Genomic DNA, 19,276 nt, shown 5'->3' with positions numbered 1-19,276 from the left:
TGTGTTTAGGCTACTGAACAGAGTATTCAAATTGTTAGGATGAGCTCTGCTTACTTAATACTAGTACTGCTTCTTGTAATTATATACACTTCACACACCATATTAAACAAATGTAATACTTACATTAGCGTGTTTATAGACACCTGCACACCCAGCCTTTCTTTTGAAATGAATGGTGTAAACAGGGAGTTTGCTGCAGTAACAGCCTCTACTCTGTTAACAAGGCTTTACAACAGAGGCTGGAACACTGCTGCAAGGAATTGATTATATTCAGCCACAACAGCATTAGGCAGGATGCTGGCTTATTAGTTCTGGATCATAAACACTAGTCCAACTCATCTTAAAGCAGGGGTGTCAAACTCAACCACTAAAAGGGCTATTTTAAAAAATCCCCACAAATCCGTGTGCCAGCTGTTTTTTTTTCTTTTTTTTTTAAAAATTGTATTGTTACGTAACATCCTGGCAAGACCCGAAATGGCCACTGTTTATTCAAAATATGCCAAAACCGCAGCAGCAAAATATAAACCAATAGCCTACATTAGCTACAGATAACTGTTAAACCCCAGGAGGTAGGATTTTTAAACTGCCTAGATGCTTTGACTAGACACCAGACATCTTTTCTTCTTGTAGAACTGCTACCCAGAGACTGAAGTTGGAGGGAGGGATGGAGAAACATTATATTGCAGTGCATGCTGGGGACTGTAGTGCAGTTCTGGGTGCAACTGGCTAATAATAAAAAATTCAAATCATTTCAGGCTGAATAGCATTGTTCTGTGGCCCGTGGCACAAAGTCATTGGTGGTGTGTTAGTGTTTGTTGCTCTGGTCTGAGTGGATCAGACACAGCAGCGCTGCTGGATTTTTTAAAACTGAGAATAGTCCACCAACCAAAAATATCCAGCCAAGAGTGTCCTGTGGGTAGCGTCCTCTGACCAATGATGAAGGACTAGAGGATGACCAACACAGCTATCGTCTCTGACTTTACATCTACAAGGTAGGAGTGTCTAATAGAGTGGACAGTGAATGGGCACTGTGGTGGCTGATCCACTCAGACCAGCGCAACACACACTAACACACCACCACCACCACGTCAGTGTTACTGGAGTTCCGAGAATGATCCACCACCCAAACAGTACCTGCTCTGTAAGGGACCATGGGGGCCTGATCACTGAAGAACAGGGTAAAAGGGGGCTCACAAAGTACGCAGAGAAACAGATGGACTACAGTCTGTAACTGTAGAACTACACAGTGCACCTATATAGTAAGTGGAGCTGATAAAACGTACAATGAGTGTAGAAACAAGGAGGTGGTCATAACGTAATGCCTGATCTGTGTATATATAGTTAAGTTAAAAGTACTGTGTTTCACTCTATATTTTTATTTACTTTTATTTTATTCTTTTTTACCTGATTTATATTCTATGTTTGTCTTGTATGCATGTAGCTGGAATACTACGTGCACTCTGGGATTAATAAAGTGTCACATTATTAAGAAAATCTAACTATTGCCTTCTTTTATGTCTCAGAAAATGTAACAGTTATTTACTGTAACATGGCTCATATTGTTTGGCCCCATTACCAGTACTGCTATAAAACTACTAGCATTGCTGATACAAAAAAAAACATGCTGATCTGATTAGTGCTCAGCTCCATTTTTAAAATGGACAGATTCCCTGCAGTAGCAATCACATTTCTCAGTCAGAAGCAAGAACTCTTTGCCTCTTTGACACTTACTGCTTCTAAAAGAACACTAACACCCAGAATAAAACAGTGAATTAAAGCTGTAGCACCATCCGGCTGATGTGATATGGTGTTACATCTTAATTAGAAAGCATGCTGGCTGGGCTTAAAACACAATCAAAATGCTAGTCCACTGAAGAGAATATGCTCTGTAACATTTTATTTGGATAACTCTTGGAAATGCTTCATATATGTTTAAACTTGCATTTAACTTCAACGAATTACATATAACATTTATCTCAAACCTTATGAAAAACCTAAATTTAACTTTTCCCTGGTCCTAAGCTGGTCCTAAACTCTAACACCATTGAGAATTAGCTGACTTTCTTCATAAATTGAACCTCTTTAGATAATCTATACAGACTATTCAAATGAAGTGGAACTTGGAGCTCTTTGAATCAAATGTATCCTGAACTCAAAGCCTTTCTTAGCTTGATAGTTCATGTCCCTTTCTAAACCTTCCTTCAAAATGTCATGACATTTGCTGCCTCTATTAAAAAACACAATCTAATTTTTAATTGTCCACCACTGAGTGAGAAAAATAATATTAACCAATAATACCATGCTACACCATCATCACCTATAATCGAGGGAAAATGCTCAGCTAGCAGAGAGACCCTCCCTCATAGTGCGTTTCATTCACAAATACGTCACAGTAGAGGTTGTCAACATGATACGTCACCATTACAGTGACCTTTTTTGCCAACATGATGTACAGTACACTTTTCCGAGTATATCATGGATATTATCAATAATACAATAACAAATGTTGAATAAATTGTTGAATGTAGAGTTTTTGTTTAAACGTGACACTAGCACATTTGGTCTCTAAAAATATTGAGATACATCTTGTGTATCATGAGAACATTTTTAAGCATCATGCTCTCTTCATGTTTGTCCATATCGTGTACCCAATGTCACAGTATGGAAGAAAAAATGTGCTATGGTTTCCTGTTCACTGTAAATGGATTTTTTTTTCGCAGTGTCCTGCTTTTCACAGCTTACCTCATCTGATTCAGACAAAAATTCCTGCATGATGTCACTCTCCCCAATCACCCGCACTGAACAAACTGCAAAAGAATGAGAGATGAGAGAAAGAATGAAAAAGATCAAATTAGTTTACCACCCGTTTATCATCCCGATCCTTTTAACACTGAACCTAGGGTGCATCATATCTCCCACTTATCCAGCAGGACTTCAAAAAATAACATCAAAAGTGGAACATGAATATATACAATACTGTGCAAAAACCAGAAACCACCCACCAAAAAAACATACTGAACAGAAACAAGAACAAGATTTCTAGGGCTACGTTCACACTACAAGGTTAAAGTGGCACAAATCCGATTTTTGCCCTAATGTGACTCAGATCTGATGTTTTCAGGGCTGTGTGGACACAAATCTGATCTTTCCAAATCTGACCTAAGACATTTTCATATGTGGTCTTAGATCGGATACGTATCCGATCTGTGGTCATGAGACCTTAATGTGATGCTTGCATCGGAATTCATGAGCTTTTATTCCCCCCTGCACGTGCGCCATCATTCAGTGTTACCATGGCAGCAGAAGTTAAAGCCTGTAAACAGTGGAAAAGCAACACATCTCACCTTTTCTGCCCTCGTCTGACTCTAACAATGAAGCTGAGAGCTGATCAGAGTTATTTTCTCAGCAAAGCTCGTTCTACTCGTTAGTTTGTGCTGATGATGTACGTGATTCATTCATGTGACGGTACTGAGTAGGATGTGCACAGACGGGTCATTCCAGGACACCGGTTTGTTCACAATGAGAGATTTAAAGCACATACCTAAACGAGTGTGAACCATCGTGTCAGAGAGATCAGATTCGGGCAAAATTCTAATTTCAGCAATGAGGCCTGTAATGTGAAAATAGCCTAAAATTGCACTGTTTGTCTTTACAGAGAGCCTTAGTATTGAGTTGTCTTTGCACAGTGGAAGGATGAACAGAAACAAAGACTTGTTTCAGATATGAAGCAAGAGTGGAGGCTTCATTTCCTCTATAGCTCAAAGATTTAATTTTAGGGACAAAGTCGTACAGGTGGTTGTTAGGACTTCTGAGAAATCTTTCCTGAAAAGTGAATAACTTAAAGGTTATTTTGACTGAAAAATAAATAAATCAAGGGTGGCCCCCTCACTGAGATTTGCACAGCATTGCATACAGGGCACATCACATGACAACAGTCAAATTATAATGGAGCATGGATTTGTATGCTTTGCTTATGCCTTAGAGAAACACCCCTGTCTCCCTTTTGTCTTAGTGCATCTGATATAAAGCACTCACTATCTGGCAGAAGCAGCTGCGATGAAAGTGACCTCTGATGGTGAGGTCAGGTGGATTAGATGTCAATGTCAAACTGCAATGTGATCAGCCCATTTAAAACATTGACGATGTATGACTGGCTGTGGATGTATAGGATTATCAATGGATTTTTACTGCTGCATTTCATTTCTCCTTTCCGTCATCTAAAAATTAGGGATGCACAATGAAATGAATGACGCAAAACTGTTGCATGCAAAAGTTTGAACACCCCTAGCCAAAATGCACATTTTGTTGATTTTCTAAGCAAAAACATGTTGACAAATTATCTACAAAGTTACAAATAAAGGTGCTTTTTTCAAACAACATAAATGTTCCCTCAACAGCGGTTTTAAGTTCCAATTGTGCACCTTATATGAATTTTTCCAGGTGAAAAGTACATATTTGAACCTTTTCATAACCTAATGTTTTAAAACAGAATAATAAAATAAAAAGCCTGGAGACGAGACGAGGTGTATGGAGTCAGTACAACTTTGTATTATTATAATTTATAAATAAAAGGACAGTTTTGTACTTTTCTTTCTGAGAGTGCACAGAAGACACTTTTCTGCAAGTTTATGTGCAAAATTTTAAATTTGACATACCGATTCGTCTTCCTTATTTGCTTTCCCACAGTACGAAATATTGTTAGTTAGTCATTAAACTGTGCAATAAACTAATAAAAAGCTTTGTGCGTTCATACAATAAGGAAATAAATTAACTGCTCAAAAAATGAGTCAGAGACACTTCAATAATTTCTGTGTGTGTGTGTGTGTGTGTGTGTTTCACCTCTCTCCAAGTATTCCTCCAGGCCTCTCCTGCGAGCGTCCAGCTGCTGTTCAGACAGTGAGAAGGGCCATTTTCCTGGCAGCTTGGGGAACGTAAAGGTGGCAAACTCTCTTTTCAGGTTTTGATGCAGGATGGCAAACTCTCGATAGCGCTTGGAGCACAGCTGCCTGCCAGCCATGTACACATTATACACCTAGAACAAGCACAGACATGCAGAGCCTGAGGGGGTGCAAGCAAGATAAAAATAAAACAAATACACCACTGGTCAAAAGCCTGGAACAAATGTTTTTACTTTCTATACAACAAAAACAGACATAATTTAGATTTTATATTATAAACTTAATATGAAGATTATTGTTAAGACATCTAATTTACTTTTAATTGTATATTTAGTATTTTCTATAAAAAATATACACTCTCACTATGTCCTTGCAATTATTCTTGCCTCATGATTTGACCACCAAATTAGAAGCATTCTCAATATTAATATCCAGAAGTTCTAGATTAATTTTTTATAAATGAATTGTGGAAACTCTAGATATTGATATTTATTTTTAGCTTCATTCAAGGCGTTAGCTCTGTTTTTTTTTTGTTCTGTACTGTAATTTTATCAGAATGTAATTCTGGAGATTACATATAATATCACTATACACTTACTGGCCACTTTATTAGGTGTTCAATTGCTTGTTAACACAAACAGCTAATCAGCCAATCACATGGCCGCAACCCAATGCATTTAGGCATGTAGAGGTGGTCAAGACAACTTGCTGCAGTGCAGACCGAGCATCAGAACGGGGAAGAAAGGGGATTTAAGGGACTTTGAACGTGGCGTGGTTGTTGGTGCCAGACGGGCTGGTCTGAGTATTTCAGAAACTGCTGATCTACTGGGATTTTCACGCACAACCATCTGTAGGGTTTACAGAGAACGGTCAGAAAAAGAGAAAATATCCAGTGAGCGGTCAGTTGTGTGGACGAAAATGCCTGGTTGATGTGAGAGGTCAGAGGAGAATGGGCAGACTGGTTCCAGATGATAGAAAGACAACAGTAACTCAAATAACCAACCAAAATCTCTGAGGAACGTTTCCAACACCTTGTTGAAAGAATGCCACGAAGAATTAAGGCAGTTCTGAAGACAAAAGGGGGTCCAACCTTTTACTAGCAAGTACCTAAATAAAGTGGCCGGTGATTGTATATTGGATTTTATTTTATTAGTACACAAACACCAGCATTTCTTCACAGCTTCTTAGTAATTATTTGAAAGATGTGAAGTTACAGCCATCATGTTAGAATTGTACGATTCATAAATGAATCTGCATCACAGGTTTTATATCACTGAAAACAGTGATTACATACTTTTGAATGGCAGTGTAGATGAGTACAAGGGTGTCTTGTCTTGATGAATAAAATTAAAATAGACACGAACTGTTTTTACTTATCCTGTTTTTCGAATGCCAGAGAGTTTGCTAAATTATGACTAGGCTTGTTTGTGATTGGCTTCAATGATCTTATAACAAAAGTTTCAATATAACTTAACAAACTTATACCACCTTTTTTTTGCAACCTAACCTTTGGTTAATTCCACTCATTGAGCAAAATGCCACCACACAAGCAAAGCTGTATACTTTCACTGCCAAAACAAATACACATATCTCCAAAAAAATAAGCTACTTAATAGAAAGATAAAAATTGTTCTTAACATGAAGCAAAGAAATTAATGAATAAATGATTTTTATTATTACGATTATTATTCATTTTGGACCATTTTTATAGGTCCATTTACCATGAAATGCCCACACAATGTATAGGGCAGCTGGTAAATTCATCCCATGTCAAAAAATGAAAGATACAAGGTTAGGAAGAAATGCTAAGATTTGCCTATTAATAAAATCAAAATCCAACATATTGTGATTTTACATATTATTCCCAGAATAATTTTCCAGAACGAAACTGTAATAGAAGCTAACGTCTGGAACGAAGCTATAATAAATAATTATATCTAGGACGTTGGACCATTTCTATCGGTCCATTTACCATGAAATTTTAATACAATGTGTAGGGTGGCTGGTGAGTTCATATCATGCAAAATTATATGAAATCAAAATGAAAGATACAAGGTTTTCTCCCTACAGTGACAATATGAAAATAAAAACAAAACAGATTTGAACAGACTATGTTATTTGTTATATATATATATATATATATATATATATATATATATATATATATATATATATATATATATATATAAAGATAGAGAGAGAGAGAGAGAGAGAGAGAAAGAGAACAAGAGAACAGAAGGTTTAAATTGCTAAAATCTCTAATGCTGATGCCCAGGTTTACCACAAATTTCTCGCCATTCTGCTCCACATGTTTGTAGGTGGGCACAGAGATGGGCACGGCCTGTTTGTCGCTATAGTCGTAGCAGGACTGGGCAGAGCCGTCATCTCCGGGGTCGAGACTATCTGTCTCCGGCTGAGGCACTGACAGGACAGCCAGTACCAGCTCCCTTTCCCCCGCTCGGATCAGATCCACCACCTGCTTATGAGTGGCCCCCTCCACATTCACTCCATTCCTACAGCGGAGGAGGAGAAACACAGGAAGAGAGAGATATAAATAAAGCAACACTAACATCCTAAAAACAAACAATTTCCTGGAGATAATGAACAGCATTATGTTTATTAACACAAACAAAAGAGTGTGCAGCATTAGTGTGCGTAGTAGGGGTGCAAATTTTGGCAAACTATCCTGACCAATAACTGACCATCATTAGTCTGCAGTTAACTAGCAAGCCTAAAAACTGGCATGACATCAAAATACCAATAATAAAAGGTTCAGAATCAGATTTGAAAAGACTGATTATGAACAGGTTTAAACAAAGCACCACACTTTCTTTTCTATTTTCTCAGCCCTCAAACGACCGCTTGAAACCGCTGCTATCTGCCATTGCCTCAAGCCTTCAATTTGCTATCTGTGTGTCTGCGCCTGAATTTGAAATGTCAGCTGCATTTAACATATATGTAACTGGGGACGTTTAAAAGTGGAATTCAGCAGAGCATGACATTTCTACCCATCCAAAGAAAAATTTTTCTTTTCTTCAAATTTGGAAAATTATAACACTCAGAAATGGGCTTTATGAAAATATCAAAGCAAACATGTAATGTTCCTGCAATGCAGTCATTAACAACAAACATAAAAGGACCATATAGATTTTACATGCTCACTGTGTGCAGTATGCTTTAGCCTAGGGCAATCAGTTTTTTTCAAGTTGTTTTCCCTTGTCTTTGCACATCTCAGCTGTTTGATTTTATCTCTGTTGTGTCTCCTTTCAGTTTGCATGCCGTGGCAGTATGCTTTAGCCTTGGGTGATCAGGTTTAGGTTTTTAAGTTTGCTGTGTTTTTTCTTGTCTACATACGTCTCAGCTGTCTGATTTTAACTTATTTATATTGCCTCCATGCCTGTGGTTGAGGGTGTTTATGTGAATCCAGTGTTCCAGTTGACTGCTATTGTTTTTTTTATCAGCATAGGCTGGATTAAACAGAGTGATGACTGCATGGATGTCAGAGTACACGTACAGTAGCGTGATTGGAAATGTTATCTACCAAGCTGGCCTACCCACTTTTTCACCGGCCTAGACTTGTGCTGATATGGTACCTAAGCACTATCTGATACTGATATGGTATATACTATTAGATCTAACTGCCAATAAATCACTGGAGTTGTGAAACCACCTCTAGGATTTAGCTTTGGTTCTGTAGTCTGAGAGAGCATAACAGGTACAACTGCTTAACTGGATATAATATGAAATGTTAAGCAAAAAATTATTACACTCATAACTTTTAACAGCATTTTTAAATGCAGAACTTCTATACTGTGACTGCAAACTTGCAAGACAGAATAACCAAAAAACTGTTATTTGTATTATGAAAATATCTTTACATATCAGGAGACTGGCCTCCGCCACCTCCAGGCAGATGTAAAGGCATGGCAAAGAGCCATACTCTCCTAAGTGAAAAGATATGAGATAATACGCAAACATCAGCAGCCAGATCATCAGAGCAGAGTCCTTAGGAGTTACTCAACAGCAATCAGCAGCCACCAGTCTCTCTCTCTCACACTCACACACACACACACACACACACAGTTTGAGAAAAGCTGAAACAGCAAGATGCCCTCTCTCTCCTCATTTAGCGTTCATTATAGACTGTCTCTGTGTAAAACATTAACCAATGTTATTTAATACAGTAACACAGATAAAGAATCATGTGAAGCACAGTCTCTTTCTTTTACACTGTCCCAAACTCGGTCACAGACTCACTCTCACATATTCAGGCCCATCTGAATGACTGCATTTATACGGGGCAAAAACATTAAAAAAAAAAAAAAAAAAAGAATCAATATTTCTCGGGTTTAAAAAAAAAAGTCACCCAATGCTAAAAGACTGCTTCTGTGCACATACAAAATGTACTATCAATGACAGTCAACAACATTGGTTACTTCTATAATCCATTAATCTGTCAACTATTATTTGACTAATCAACTAATTAAAACAAATTCCTGCTGCTGTTTCCCCTCACTTTACCCAAAATTTCTTTGGTATGACAAGCAATGTATTCTTTTATGGTGCAACAATACAACAAAATCATATCGCTCCCTACACTTTCTGTTTTACAATCTGCCAGTATGGCAGCAAGTATCATACAAAAGCAGTGTAAAGCATTATAGAGCATATTTGTTTAGAGTGAAACCCCAGCTTCACTTTGTACTATACTGTCGGTGTTCCTCTGGGTTAACCTGCTGGCTCATTTGGGTTCTGCAGACATTTCAAATTAAACAACACATTAACTTAGTACTGTACTGCCAGTGTTCCCCTGGGTTAAACTGTTGCCCTATTTTTGTTCAGAAACTCCAACTCAAGAGTCTCTAATCAATTTAGGATTTTGGATAGACAACCCTCACTCCTTTATCAACATTAATTAAAATCCTGTGTATTCAGTTAAACAAATTCCCCAATTCCAGTTCAGGGGGACCCTACAGGCCCTGCATATTTTTAGGTTATTCCTACTCTAACTAACCTGACTCTGCTCAGGAAATACGTAGTAATTAACAAGTGAGCCACATCAAGGGTGCTACAAGACAGTTCTACACAGAATTGGGACTGGAAACCACTGGTATAGGCACAGGTTGGATAAGCAGGGACCGAATTATCACATTCAGGACTAAATCAAAACGACAACACAAATCAGAACTGACCATCTCTGACTACTCTGTTTACACCTCATTTAAAGGAATATGCCAGCATTTTGAAGCCAACACAAGTGTTCAGTGACTTATATTATACATGCGTTCTGATTCAACAGGTTCGCTCCTCTTTTGAAAGCACAAGGACTCGAAATGATTGTAGATAGCGATCGATCAGAGATGGCACCGATCTGATATTGGATATTGCTAACAGGCTGGTATTGGATATTAGAGGACATAAAACACAATGAATCTACTCTGATGCGTCACAAAATCTAGACAGAAATAGCACAGAACTGCAAAGTAAGTCATGCTATAACATCAGAAACCACAAGGTAATGCCACATGACAGTAAGTGTTTGAGTACTTCTAGCATAGTTTTAGACATATATAAATGTTAAATACTTCAATTAATACAGCTTAAACCTTTTAAAGGAAAGAAATTTCAAATTATTACAAATTGCTCATGGTATCAGTGTAATTCTGGAAAAGAACATTATCATTTTATCTCTATAATCAATCATGTGATGAAGTTAAAAGATTAAAATGTAAACAAAGTCATCCAGAGTGGTTTGATGAAAAGCTCAGTTCTATGAACATTCACTGAGCCAGATCTGCTCAGAGTGGCTGTGAAAGGAACCAGACATCTGGAGAGTTTAACGAATCTAAAAGCTCCCTTACACAAAGTTATTCCACAAAACAATTAACATGCTGTCTGATGCTTGACAAACTGTTGTACAATAGTTCTGAGAGAACGCTTTGATCCGAAGCATATTATTTAAGATCCATTCATGGGAGAGAGTCAAAATAGACCCTAAAGAAGACTTACCACTATGTTACCTCTCTTATCACTGAGGTGCAGGGTCACTGGTCATTTTGGTTAATAAATATAATAGCAATATTTGTGTTATAGACCCTGGTTCTATTAGCCACTGTAAAGAGTCAGTAAAACGAATCACTTCACATCAAACCACTCTGAATGACTGTTTACATTACAATGACTGAATTATGCAGAAAGTTTGAAAATCTGATGGAATTCCTTGTGAAACAGATCAGCTATGTACAGGATAATGAAACAGGCTATGAAACCGCCTGTGTAAATGCTGCCTTTGCAGCTGTACTACATCATGCTAGGCCAAGGAGTCCAGTTCCTACACTGAAACCTGCATGTTTGAGAAAACTGGGCCTACAGTTATTATTCCCCCGACACTACCAGGCTGGTCACACTAGCCTTTCGCTTTCATAAGGCACAGTTATGAATTCAGTCATTCCAAAATGAAATTATTCAACAGAAAATAAGTTCCACTATGTGGAAAACTTCACACCAACAGTGCTGATGTAACACCCTAAAACTGACAACTTCAGCATATTCCCTTCTAACCAGCACTGGTGCTATTTGCACAAATATTTCACTCAGAGGCGCAAAAAAGGCTCCATTCTGGAAAAAAACAGAGTGACAGAGACGTGCTTAGTTAATTCCATGGTGTGTCACTGGACACAGGCATCTAGTACTTGTGATGTGGCATGTATGTAAACAAGATTTCTGCTCGGCAAATGCAAAAGCTGACGCTAGCTCAGTTATATTCAAAGCCTCCTCTGAAACATCCTATGGCAAGCTCAGGGTTTTCAAATAATGAACAGAGGAGAGGGAGAGAGAGAGAGAGAGAGAGAGAGAGAGAGAGAGAGAGAGAGAGAGAGAGAGAGAGAGAGAGAGAGACAGAGAGAGAGAGAGAGAGAGACAGAGTCTTAACGACATTGCATGGCTTCTCTCTGCCTTTCCTTCCAGTATGCCCTGAGCTGGTGCTGATGCTGAGCCATACTGCCTCCAACGCCACAGAAACACATCCCTCACCATGGCAACCAACTCCAGCATCACTGAGGTGCCCCTGTGAATATTAACAGGTATGCACAGTGATCACATGCACAGCAATGCCAATTACTAAAGGACCGGAAAGTCTCGGCTTACGAAATCTCCAGCAAACCTGTTTTTAATGGTGCATTTCTCCATGTGTGTGATGTAAAAACAATAAATCATGACTTAACCTTCTCATAGATGCTACAAGACCTGTCTGAACACAACATTTCTGGTAACCATTCCTAAAATACTTATTCCTGTAGCTCATCCTCAAATGAGAGGCCAAGAGCTGCATGAGCTAGTAAAGATGATAAAAAAGAGAGAGGTTGTCTGCTTACGGCGCTGCTGTATGTGACCGGAATTTGCAATGAACTCAGGCGTTCGAGCACAAACCTCCTTTTCATCGAAAGGAGGCAACTATTCAAACAGCTGTCTCTGACTTGCAAACATAGCTCGTATTATGCAGGGAATGCAAACCTAAGTCTAATATCTTAGTTGTTATATTCAGCCTCCTTTGACAACACAAGAGTCCAGATCCTTCATTTTTCTTGCATTTTATTTCCCCCCCCTGGGATCCACTTGTGATGTTTATGCAATCTTACGCTCCAAAAATATCATGACATGACCTCTCTTTATCCCTTAGAATTAAACAGGCCTCTTTTTGTTCCTGCACCTTTAACACTGATGTTTGTAAATGAGCTCCATTCTAACTGGCTGCTCTGAATCATGCCTCCTTGAAAAAGGAGTCCAGGTAAAAACACTCCTTATAACATCAACGCAAGTGGGCGGAGCTAAACTGCTGTAGGCTAAACAGGTGGACAGACAGAAAAGCATGGGCTTTTGCAACAACACAAAAACAATGAATTCGAATTGGGCTGTTTTCGCGTGTATAGACTTGCAAGTAAACAATATGTTGAAAAATTTTATATTTACACGTTACATTTTCAAGACAGCAAGGAAAACGGGGTTTTCTGTGATATGGGTCCGTCAAAATGGTATAGACCTATAAATAACGCAGAACTTTCTGAAAGGATTTTGTGACAACACATTGTCACTATCAGAGCAAAAGCTCCAAAAATCAAATGTCAGTTGATTTTTATCGTGTGTCCAAATTTCATGAACAACAGACCAAAAGATAAGGTGACTTGGAATGAAGTACTGTTGCATTAACTGACATCTACAACAAGTTTTCCTCTAAACTAGAAAAGATGAGCTAATTTCAGCATTTATCCAGCAATACAAATGAAAACTCTTGCATGTTAAGCATTCTGGTATAATGCACTCTGCATTTAAAGCCTTATAAGTGAACTTCAAATGAGAAATCTGCCTCCAAAGAGTGAAATATGTTGTACTACACGACTTCCAGGCTCAGAAGGATTTATCATCACTCTTTAAAAAAAAATAATAAATAAAGAGTTTGTCAAGGACTCTTTAATAAAAGCAATGGTTCTATTCAGAATGAGTGCTATATAGAACCATTTAAAGCTTAAATGGTTCCCTATAGAGTGAAATGGAGCTTAAATCTTGTTCCTAAACCTGGCCCTAATGATTTTTCTCCATGCTTATTTTACATGTCTATAACAAAAATCAATAAAGTGGTTAGCAAAAAAAATACCATATGCAACACATTCTCCATCAATCTGAAGAACTATTTAAGCATGAAATGGTTGTGTACAGAGCTAATGGTTCAACACAGAGCAATTCCCTTTACCGAGGAACCCTTGAGGAATGCCTCTTTTTAAGAGGGTAGTGAATATGACTGGCTAGCTAATGCGAAGGAGAAATGACAACAAATTTGCTGGAATTCGTGACTAAAAACGGGCACAATAACAGCCTCAACGTCTCAAAGAGCTTCCAACACTGACAGGCCACCACAACCGCAACCACAGCTCAAAATCAAATAGCCATAGGCGACAAATATCAGAGGGACCTGCTTACGGCACAGGTGACTAGACGGCGAGTCAAATGATATAATTAGCTCTCCCCTTTGGTTGTAAATGAAAGATTAAAGACTGACAAGTGTGTAAAATAAATCTCATATGTTTCTAATAAAGTTACTGAGAAGCCACCCAGAAAAAACAAGCGCAGTCGCCCCTGTAGTTATGAAGGCTGTTAGGTTAGCTTACTAGCCAGCTAGGCTAATTAGCTACTCTCGTTTGCAGGTCAAAGCTAATTTGTCCCCGAAGCTACCTGGTCAGCGTGAGTCGGTTTAAAACAAACTTTAAAAGTGTTTTCTTTATTTCTATGTTGTAAGAATTCATTTCGACGGTTTCTTCCCAGTTGTATGTGAGGGGAGCAGTTAGCTAGGTTACGAGGCTGAAATAAGCTTCCAATTCGCCCGCTTCTTGTTAAAATTTCCCCGTTCCACCTTAAATGGTTCAGCATTTACATTCTGTCGCCAGGAAGATTTAAGGTGGGATGGGAAAACTGGACTAAGAAGCTGACTTCGGATCCACAGCTAACGCTAGGTTAATTAACGCTACATGAGAGCGGTGCTGTGTGAAGCGGCGCATTAGCCGTTAGCGCGCTAGGATAACTAGCGTTAACTCACACTTCCAGGATCCTGTCTCCCTTGGAGATCCCGGCTCTGTCCGCCGCGCCGCCCGGTAGTACGGCGCTGACGTGCTGCAGCGGCGCGTACAGCTCCCCGTTGATGCTGCGCAGCTGCCCGCCTTCGCTCACTTGCCCGCGAACGTTGAAGCCGTAGCCGGAGTCCGACTTGACGATGCGGACGAGCCGCGGGCCAGAGGCGACGGTGGCGACCGGCAGCGGCGGTGCGTGGCCGCCGGTGACAGGAGCGTCGTTACAGGAGGAACCGGAGCCGCCACAGCCGCCGCGAGAGGACGAGTGGATCACCGACGGGGCGGCGGAACGAATGTCGTCTCCATCCACAACATCTGCCATTTTATTTTAAAGGTTATAACTTAAAAAATGATGTATCTCCGTTCGCCTCCGTTTTTTAAGCGCCGTGGTGACACATCGGCTGTCCGCCAGCGCCAGGTCTGAGACGGGAGAAACCGACGGCACGAAACCAAACCGCCCCCATCACGAGGCAGCGGCTCGCTCTGTTTTCGCCCTGAGAGCGTTTCCTCCCTGCGTAACGACAACAAAATAAAAGTTGCATGACGGGACTTGTAGTCCAAGCTGGCGCTGCGATTTAGCCTAAAGCTAAATAAAATCGAAACCACAACGGAAAACAGCGCATGTGTCTTAATTATACCCAGGGCTGGGATAGCTACTGAAAGATTAGTAGTTAGCTACCTTGCAGCTACTTTCCCAAATTTGTAGCTAGTTACAGTTCAGCTACTTTTCCAGAAAGAGCAGAGGCTACTCGTTAGCTCCTTTTCCAGAAAGAGTAGTGGCTACTTTTTAAGCTCCTTTTCCAGAAAGAGCAGAGGCTATTTTTAGCTCCTCTTCCAGAAAGAGTAGTGGCTATTTTTAGCTCCTTTTCCAGAAAGAACAGAGGCTATTTTTAGCTCCTCTTCCAGAAAGAGTAGTGGCTATTTTTAGCTCCTTTTCCAGAAAGAACAGAGGCTATTTTTAGCTCCTCTTCCAGAAAGAGTAGTGGCTAATTTTTAAGCTCCTTTTCCAATAAGAGCAGAGGCTTCTTTTTAGCTCCTTTTCCAGAAAGAGCAGAGGCTATTTTTAGCTCCTCTTCCAGAAAGAGTAGTGGCTATTTTTAGCTCCTTTTCCAGAAAGAGCAGAGGCTATTTTTTAGCTCCTCTTCCAGAAAGAGTAGTGGCTACTTTTTAAGCTCCTTTTCCAGAAAGAGCAGAGGCTATTTTTAGCTCCTCTTCCAGAAAGAGTAGTGGCTATTTTTAGCTCCTTTTCCAGAAAGAACAGAGGCTATTTTTAGCTCCTCTTCCAGAAAGAGTAGTGGCTATTTTTAGCTCCTTTTCCAGAAAGAACAGAGGCTATTTTTAGCTCCTCTTCCAGAAAGAGTAGTGGCTAATTTTTAAGCTCCTTTTCCAATAAGAGCAGAGGCTTCTTTTTAGCTCCTTTTCCAGAAAGAGCAGAGGCTATTTTTAGCTCCTCTTCCAGAAAGAGTAGTGGCTATTTTTAGCTCCTTTTCCAGAAAGAGCAGAGGCTATTTTTTAGCTCCTCTTCCAGAAAGAGTAGTGGCTACTTTTTAAGCTCCTTTTCCAATAAGAGCAGAGGCTTCTTTTTAGCTCCTTTTCCAGAAAGATCAGTGGCTACTTTTTAGCTCCTTTTCCAGAAAGAACAGAGGCTACTTTTAGCTCCTTTTCCAGAAAGAGTAGTGGCTACATTTTAGCTACTTTTCCAGAAAGAGCAGAGGCTACTCGTTAGCTCCTTTTCCAGAAAGAGTAGTGGTTACTTTTTAGCTCCTTTCCCAGAAAGAGTAGTGGCTACTTTTTAGCTCCTTTTCCAGAAAGAGTAGTGGCTACTTTTTAGCTCCGTTTCCAGAAAGAACAGAGGCTACTTTTTAGCTCCTTTTCCAGAAAGAGTAGTGGCTACATTTTAGCTACTTTTCCAGAAAGAGCAGAGGCTACTCGTTAGCTCCTTTTCCAGAAAGAGTAGTGGCTACTTTTTAGCTCCTTTTCCAGAAAGAGCAGAGGCTACTTTTTAGCTACTCTTCCAGAAAGAGTATTGGCTACTTTTTAGCTCCTTTTCCAGAAAGAGCAGAGGCTACTTTTTAGCTACTCTTCCAGAAAGAGTAGTGGCTACTTTTTAGCTCCGTTTCCAGAAAGAACAGAGGCTACTTTTTAGCTCCTTTTTCAGAAAGAGCAGAGGCTACTTTTTAGCTACTCTTCCAGAAAGAGTAGAGGCTACTTTTCAGCTCCTTTTCCAGAAAGAGAATTGGCTATTTTTTAGCTACTTTTCCAGAAAGAGTAGTGGCTACTTTTTAGCTCCTTTTCCAGAAAGAGCAGAGGCTACTTTTTAGCTACTCTTCCAGAAAGTGTATTGGCTACTTTTTAGCTCCTTTTCCAGAAAGAGCAGAGGCTACTTTTTAGCTACTCTTCCAGAAAGAGTATTGGCTACTTTTTAGCTCCTTTTCCAGAAAGAGCAGAGGCTACTTTTTAGCTACTCTTCCAGAAAGAGTATTGGCTATTTTTAGCTACTTTTCCAGGAAGAGTAGTGGCTATTTTTAGCTACTCTTCCAGAAAGAGCAGAGGCTACTTTTTACCTATTTTTTCCAGAAAGAGTAGTGGCTATTTTTTAGATACTTTCAAAGCGCAAATGTCAGAATGTTTGTGAATCTCCACCTGACACACCAAACAAGCCCAACTGATGGTGTGAACAAGACACTGCATTTAATGATGTGTCAGAAAGAAACAATTGAAAAGCTGCAAATATAAATAAAGATCACCAAAAAGCGTAACCAGCAATAAAACTTACACACCCAGAAGCGTGATAACCAACAGAAACTGAGACTAAATGCAAAGTCAATCATTCCAGGTTTTTCCTAACAAAAATCAACAAAAATAACTGAATACAAAACAGAGTACAAAAAGAGAGTTTTGTGTAATGTAGTGTCAACTGTTGAAATAAAACTGCTCAAATTTAAACATTTCAGCAAGATACACCAATCAGGCATCACATTATGACTTGTTATATCCTGCTGGAGTTTTTAAACACCTCAGTGTCACTGCTGGACTGAGAATAGTCGTTCTGTGGGCAGCGTCCTTTGACCACTGATGAAGGATGAGAGGCTGTTCATACTGTACAGCATGAGATGAGCTGTCATTTCTGACTTTACATCTACAGGGTGAACTGACAACCCAGGTGCGTCTATTAGAGTGGACAGTGAGTGGACACTCAGACCTGATCTACTCAGAGCTGATCTACTCATACCAGCGCAACACTAACACACCACCACCACATCAGTTTTACTGCAGTGCTGAGAATGATCCACCACCCAAATAGTACCTGCTCTGTGAGGGTCCACGTGGATCCTGACCACTGAAGAACAGGGTAAAAGGGTAACGAAGTATCAGAGAAACAGATGGACTACAGTCTGTAAATGTAGAACTACAAAGTGCAGTTATACAGTAAGTGGAGCTGATAAAATGGACAATGAGCATAGAAACAAGGAGGTGGTCATAATGTTGTGTCTGATTGGTGTGTGGACAGACAGGACATTCAGAGTCTTTATTAAACTTCAGCAACACTTTAGCCTCAAAATCCTCACCAGTGAACTAGATGAACTAGTGAACTAATGCCCAAGGCATTAATTGAGAAAGTAATAAGCTAAATATATACAAAATAATAATTTATATTATGTCCCATGTTTTCATTTCACTACCACTACACAGATTTTTAGCCCCCAGGCGGAGCCTTGTTTTAGCCACGCCCCTGCATTTTAGAGTAGTAAGTATGACTGCATCCCTGTCCCTCATGGCCACATGGTGAGGAGTTAGATGTCATTGTTTTGAAGCAGAATGTGTCCCAAAGTCTGCAAATCAGTGTTGCAAATCAATTGTTGCTACCAAAACACAGATGTTGTGCAGTTAAGTACACGTCCTTGAGTTTTAATAAGAAATATTATGATTTTATGTGTGTACAGCTGTTCAAAGCTGTGTTTGCTAGTCTGGCTAGCATTTTTGAATTCTCAAAATGATCTAAAATTGACACCATCAAAACAGTTTCAGAGGTGTTATTATTGTTTTATTATTGATAAAATGTAATGTATGATCGTTTGTTTTAACAAAATAAACACATTAAGGTGAAATGATTTAAGTCTGAAGACTACAGAAGTGTTTTCCACTCTGAATAAATTGGGTAGAATGGTCCAATATAGTCGTTTTTAAATTAAATTTGCGCATGATGTCGAATTTTAATGGTGAGAAAATGACTTCTATAATAATTGTATTTAATAATAATGTGTAAACTTTTACTTTCACTCCATTACATTCTGCACAGCTGTGTCGATCCTCGTTATTCTGAATTGGGAGAAAACTGGAGATCAGGAAAAATATGATGCACCTTCAAAATGAAGCTAACCAATCATAGCGCACCTTTAACTAAACCCCTCCCTGATTGTCCCTGAAATACATTTCCCCTAGTTTTAATACATTTAAAGTTCGTAAGTAAATGTCCATTTCCAGTACAAATCCTCTGTAGTTTACTTTCCTTCGCAATGTACTGTAATAGCAGGGTGCGATCTGGAGGAGGCGCTGCTGCTGTAATGCAGCGCTGCCTCTGCTGTACCAGAGCTGTTCAGTTCTCTGGCCGTACTACTAGAGATTGACTGACGTAGCGTTCGGCCAATCACATCAGACCGCACACGTTGTAAGCCAATCACATCAGCCCTGGGGGAGGGGCTCTGCTCATGCACTGCAAGGTAAACGGCAACCAAGCTGAAGACAGCGTTTTGGAGAAAA

At 39.5% G+C, this 19,276-nt stretch overlaps 1 protein-coding gene across 2 annotated transcripts in view; it reads right to left on the bottom strand.

Annotated features, from left to right (window-relative positions):
* The window catches only part of snx27b (sorting nexin 27b), a 37,083-nt gene extending 22,011 nt beyond the window's left edge, over window positions 1-15,072 (bottom strand). Inside the window, exons 1-4 of one of the 2 annotated variants that reach the window (XM_017702022.2) lie at window positions 14,485-15,072; window positions 7,180-7,411; window positions 4,840-5,032; window positions 2,743-2,807 (exon numbers count right to left, since the gene is read on the bottom strand). In XM_017702022.2, coding sequence (XP_017557511.1) covers window positions 2,743-2,807; window positions 4,840-5,032; window positions 7,180-7,411; window positions 14,485-14,837 — 843 coding nt within the window. In that variant the 5' untranslated portion in view covers window positions 14,838-15,072. The remainder of the gene's footprint in view (window positions 1-2,742; window positions 2,808-4,839; window positions 5,033-7,179; window positions 7,412-14,484) is intronic. The other variant, XM_017702023.2, reaches the window with a different exon arrangement.
* Between the last annotated feature and the right edge of the window lie 4,204 nt (window positions 15,073-19,276).

Source organism: Pygocentrus nattereri, chromosome 3, assembly GCF_015220715.1.
Source record: "Pygocentrus nattereri isolate fPygNat1 chromosome 3, fPygNat1.pri, whole genome shotgun sequence".
Taxonomy (NCBI): Eukaryota; Metazoa; Chordata; class Actinopteri; order Characiformes; family Serrasalmidae; genus Pygocentrus; species Pygocentrus nattereri.
This window is presented reverse-complemented; position numbering and strand designations above follow the sequence as displayed.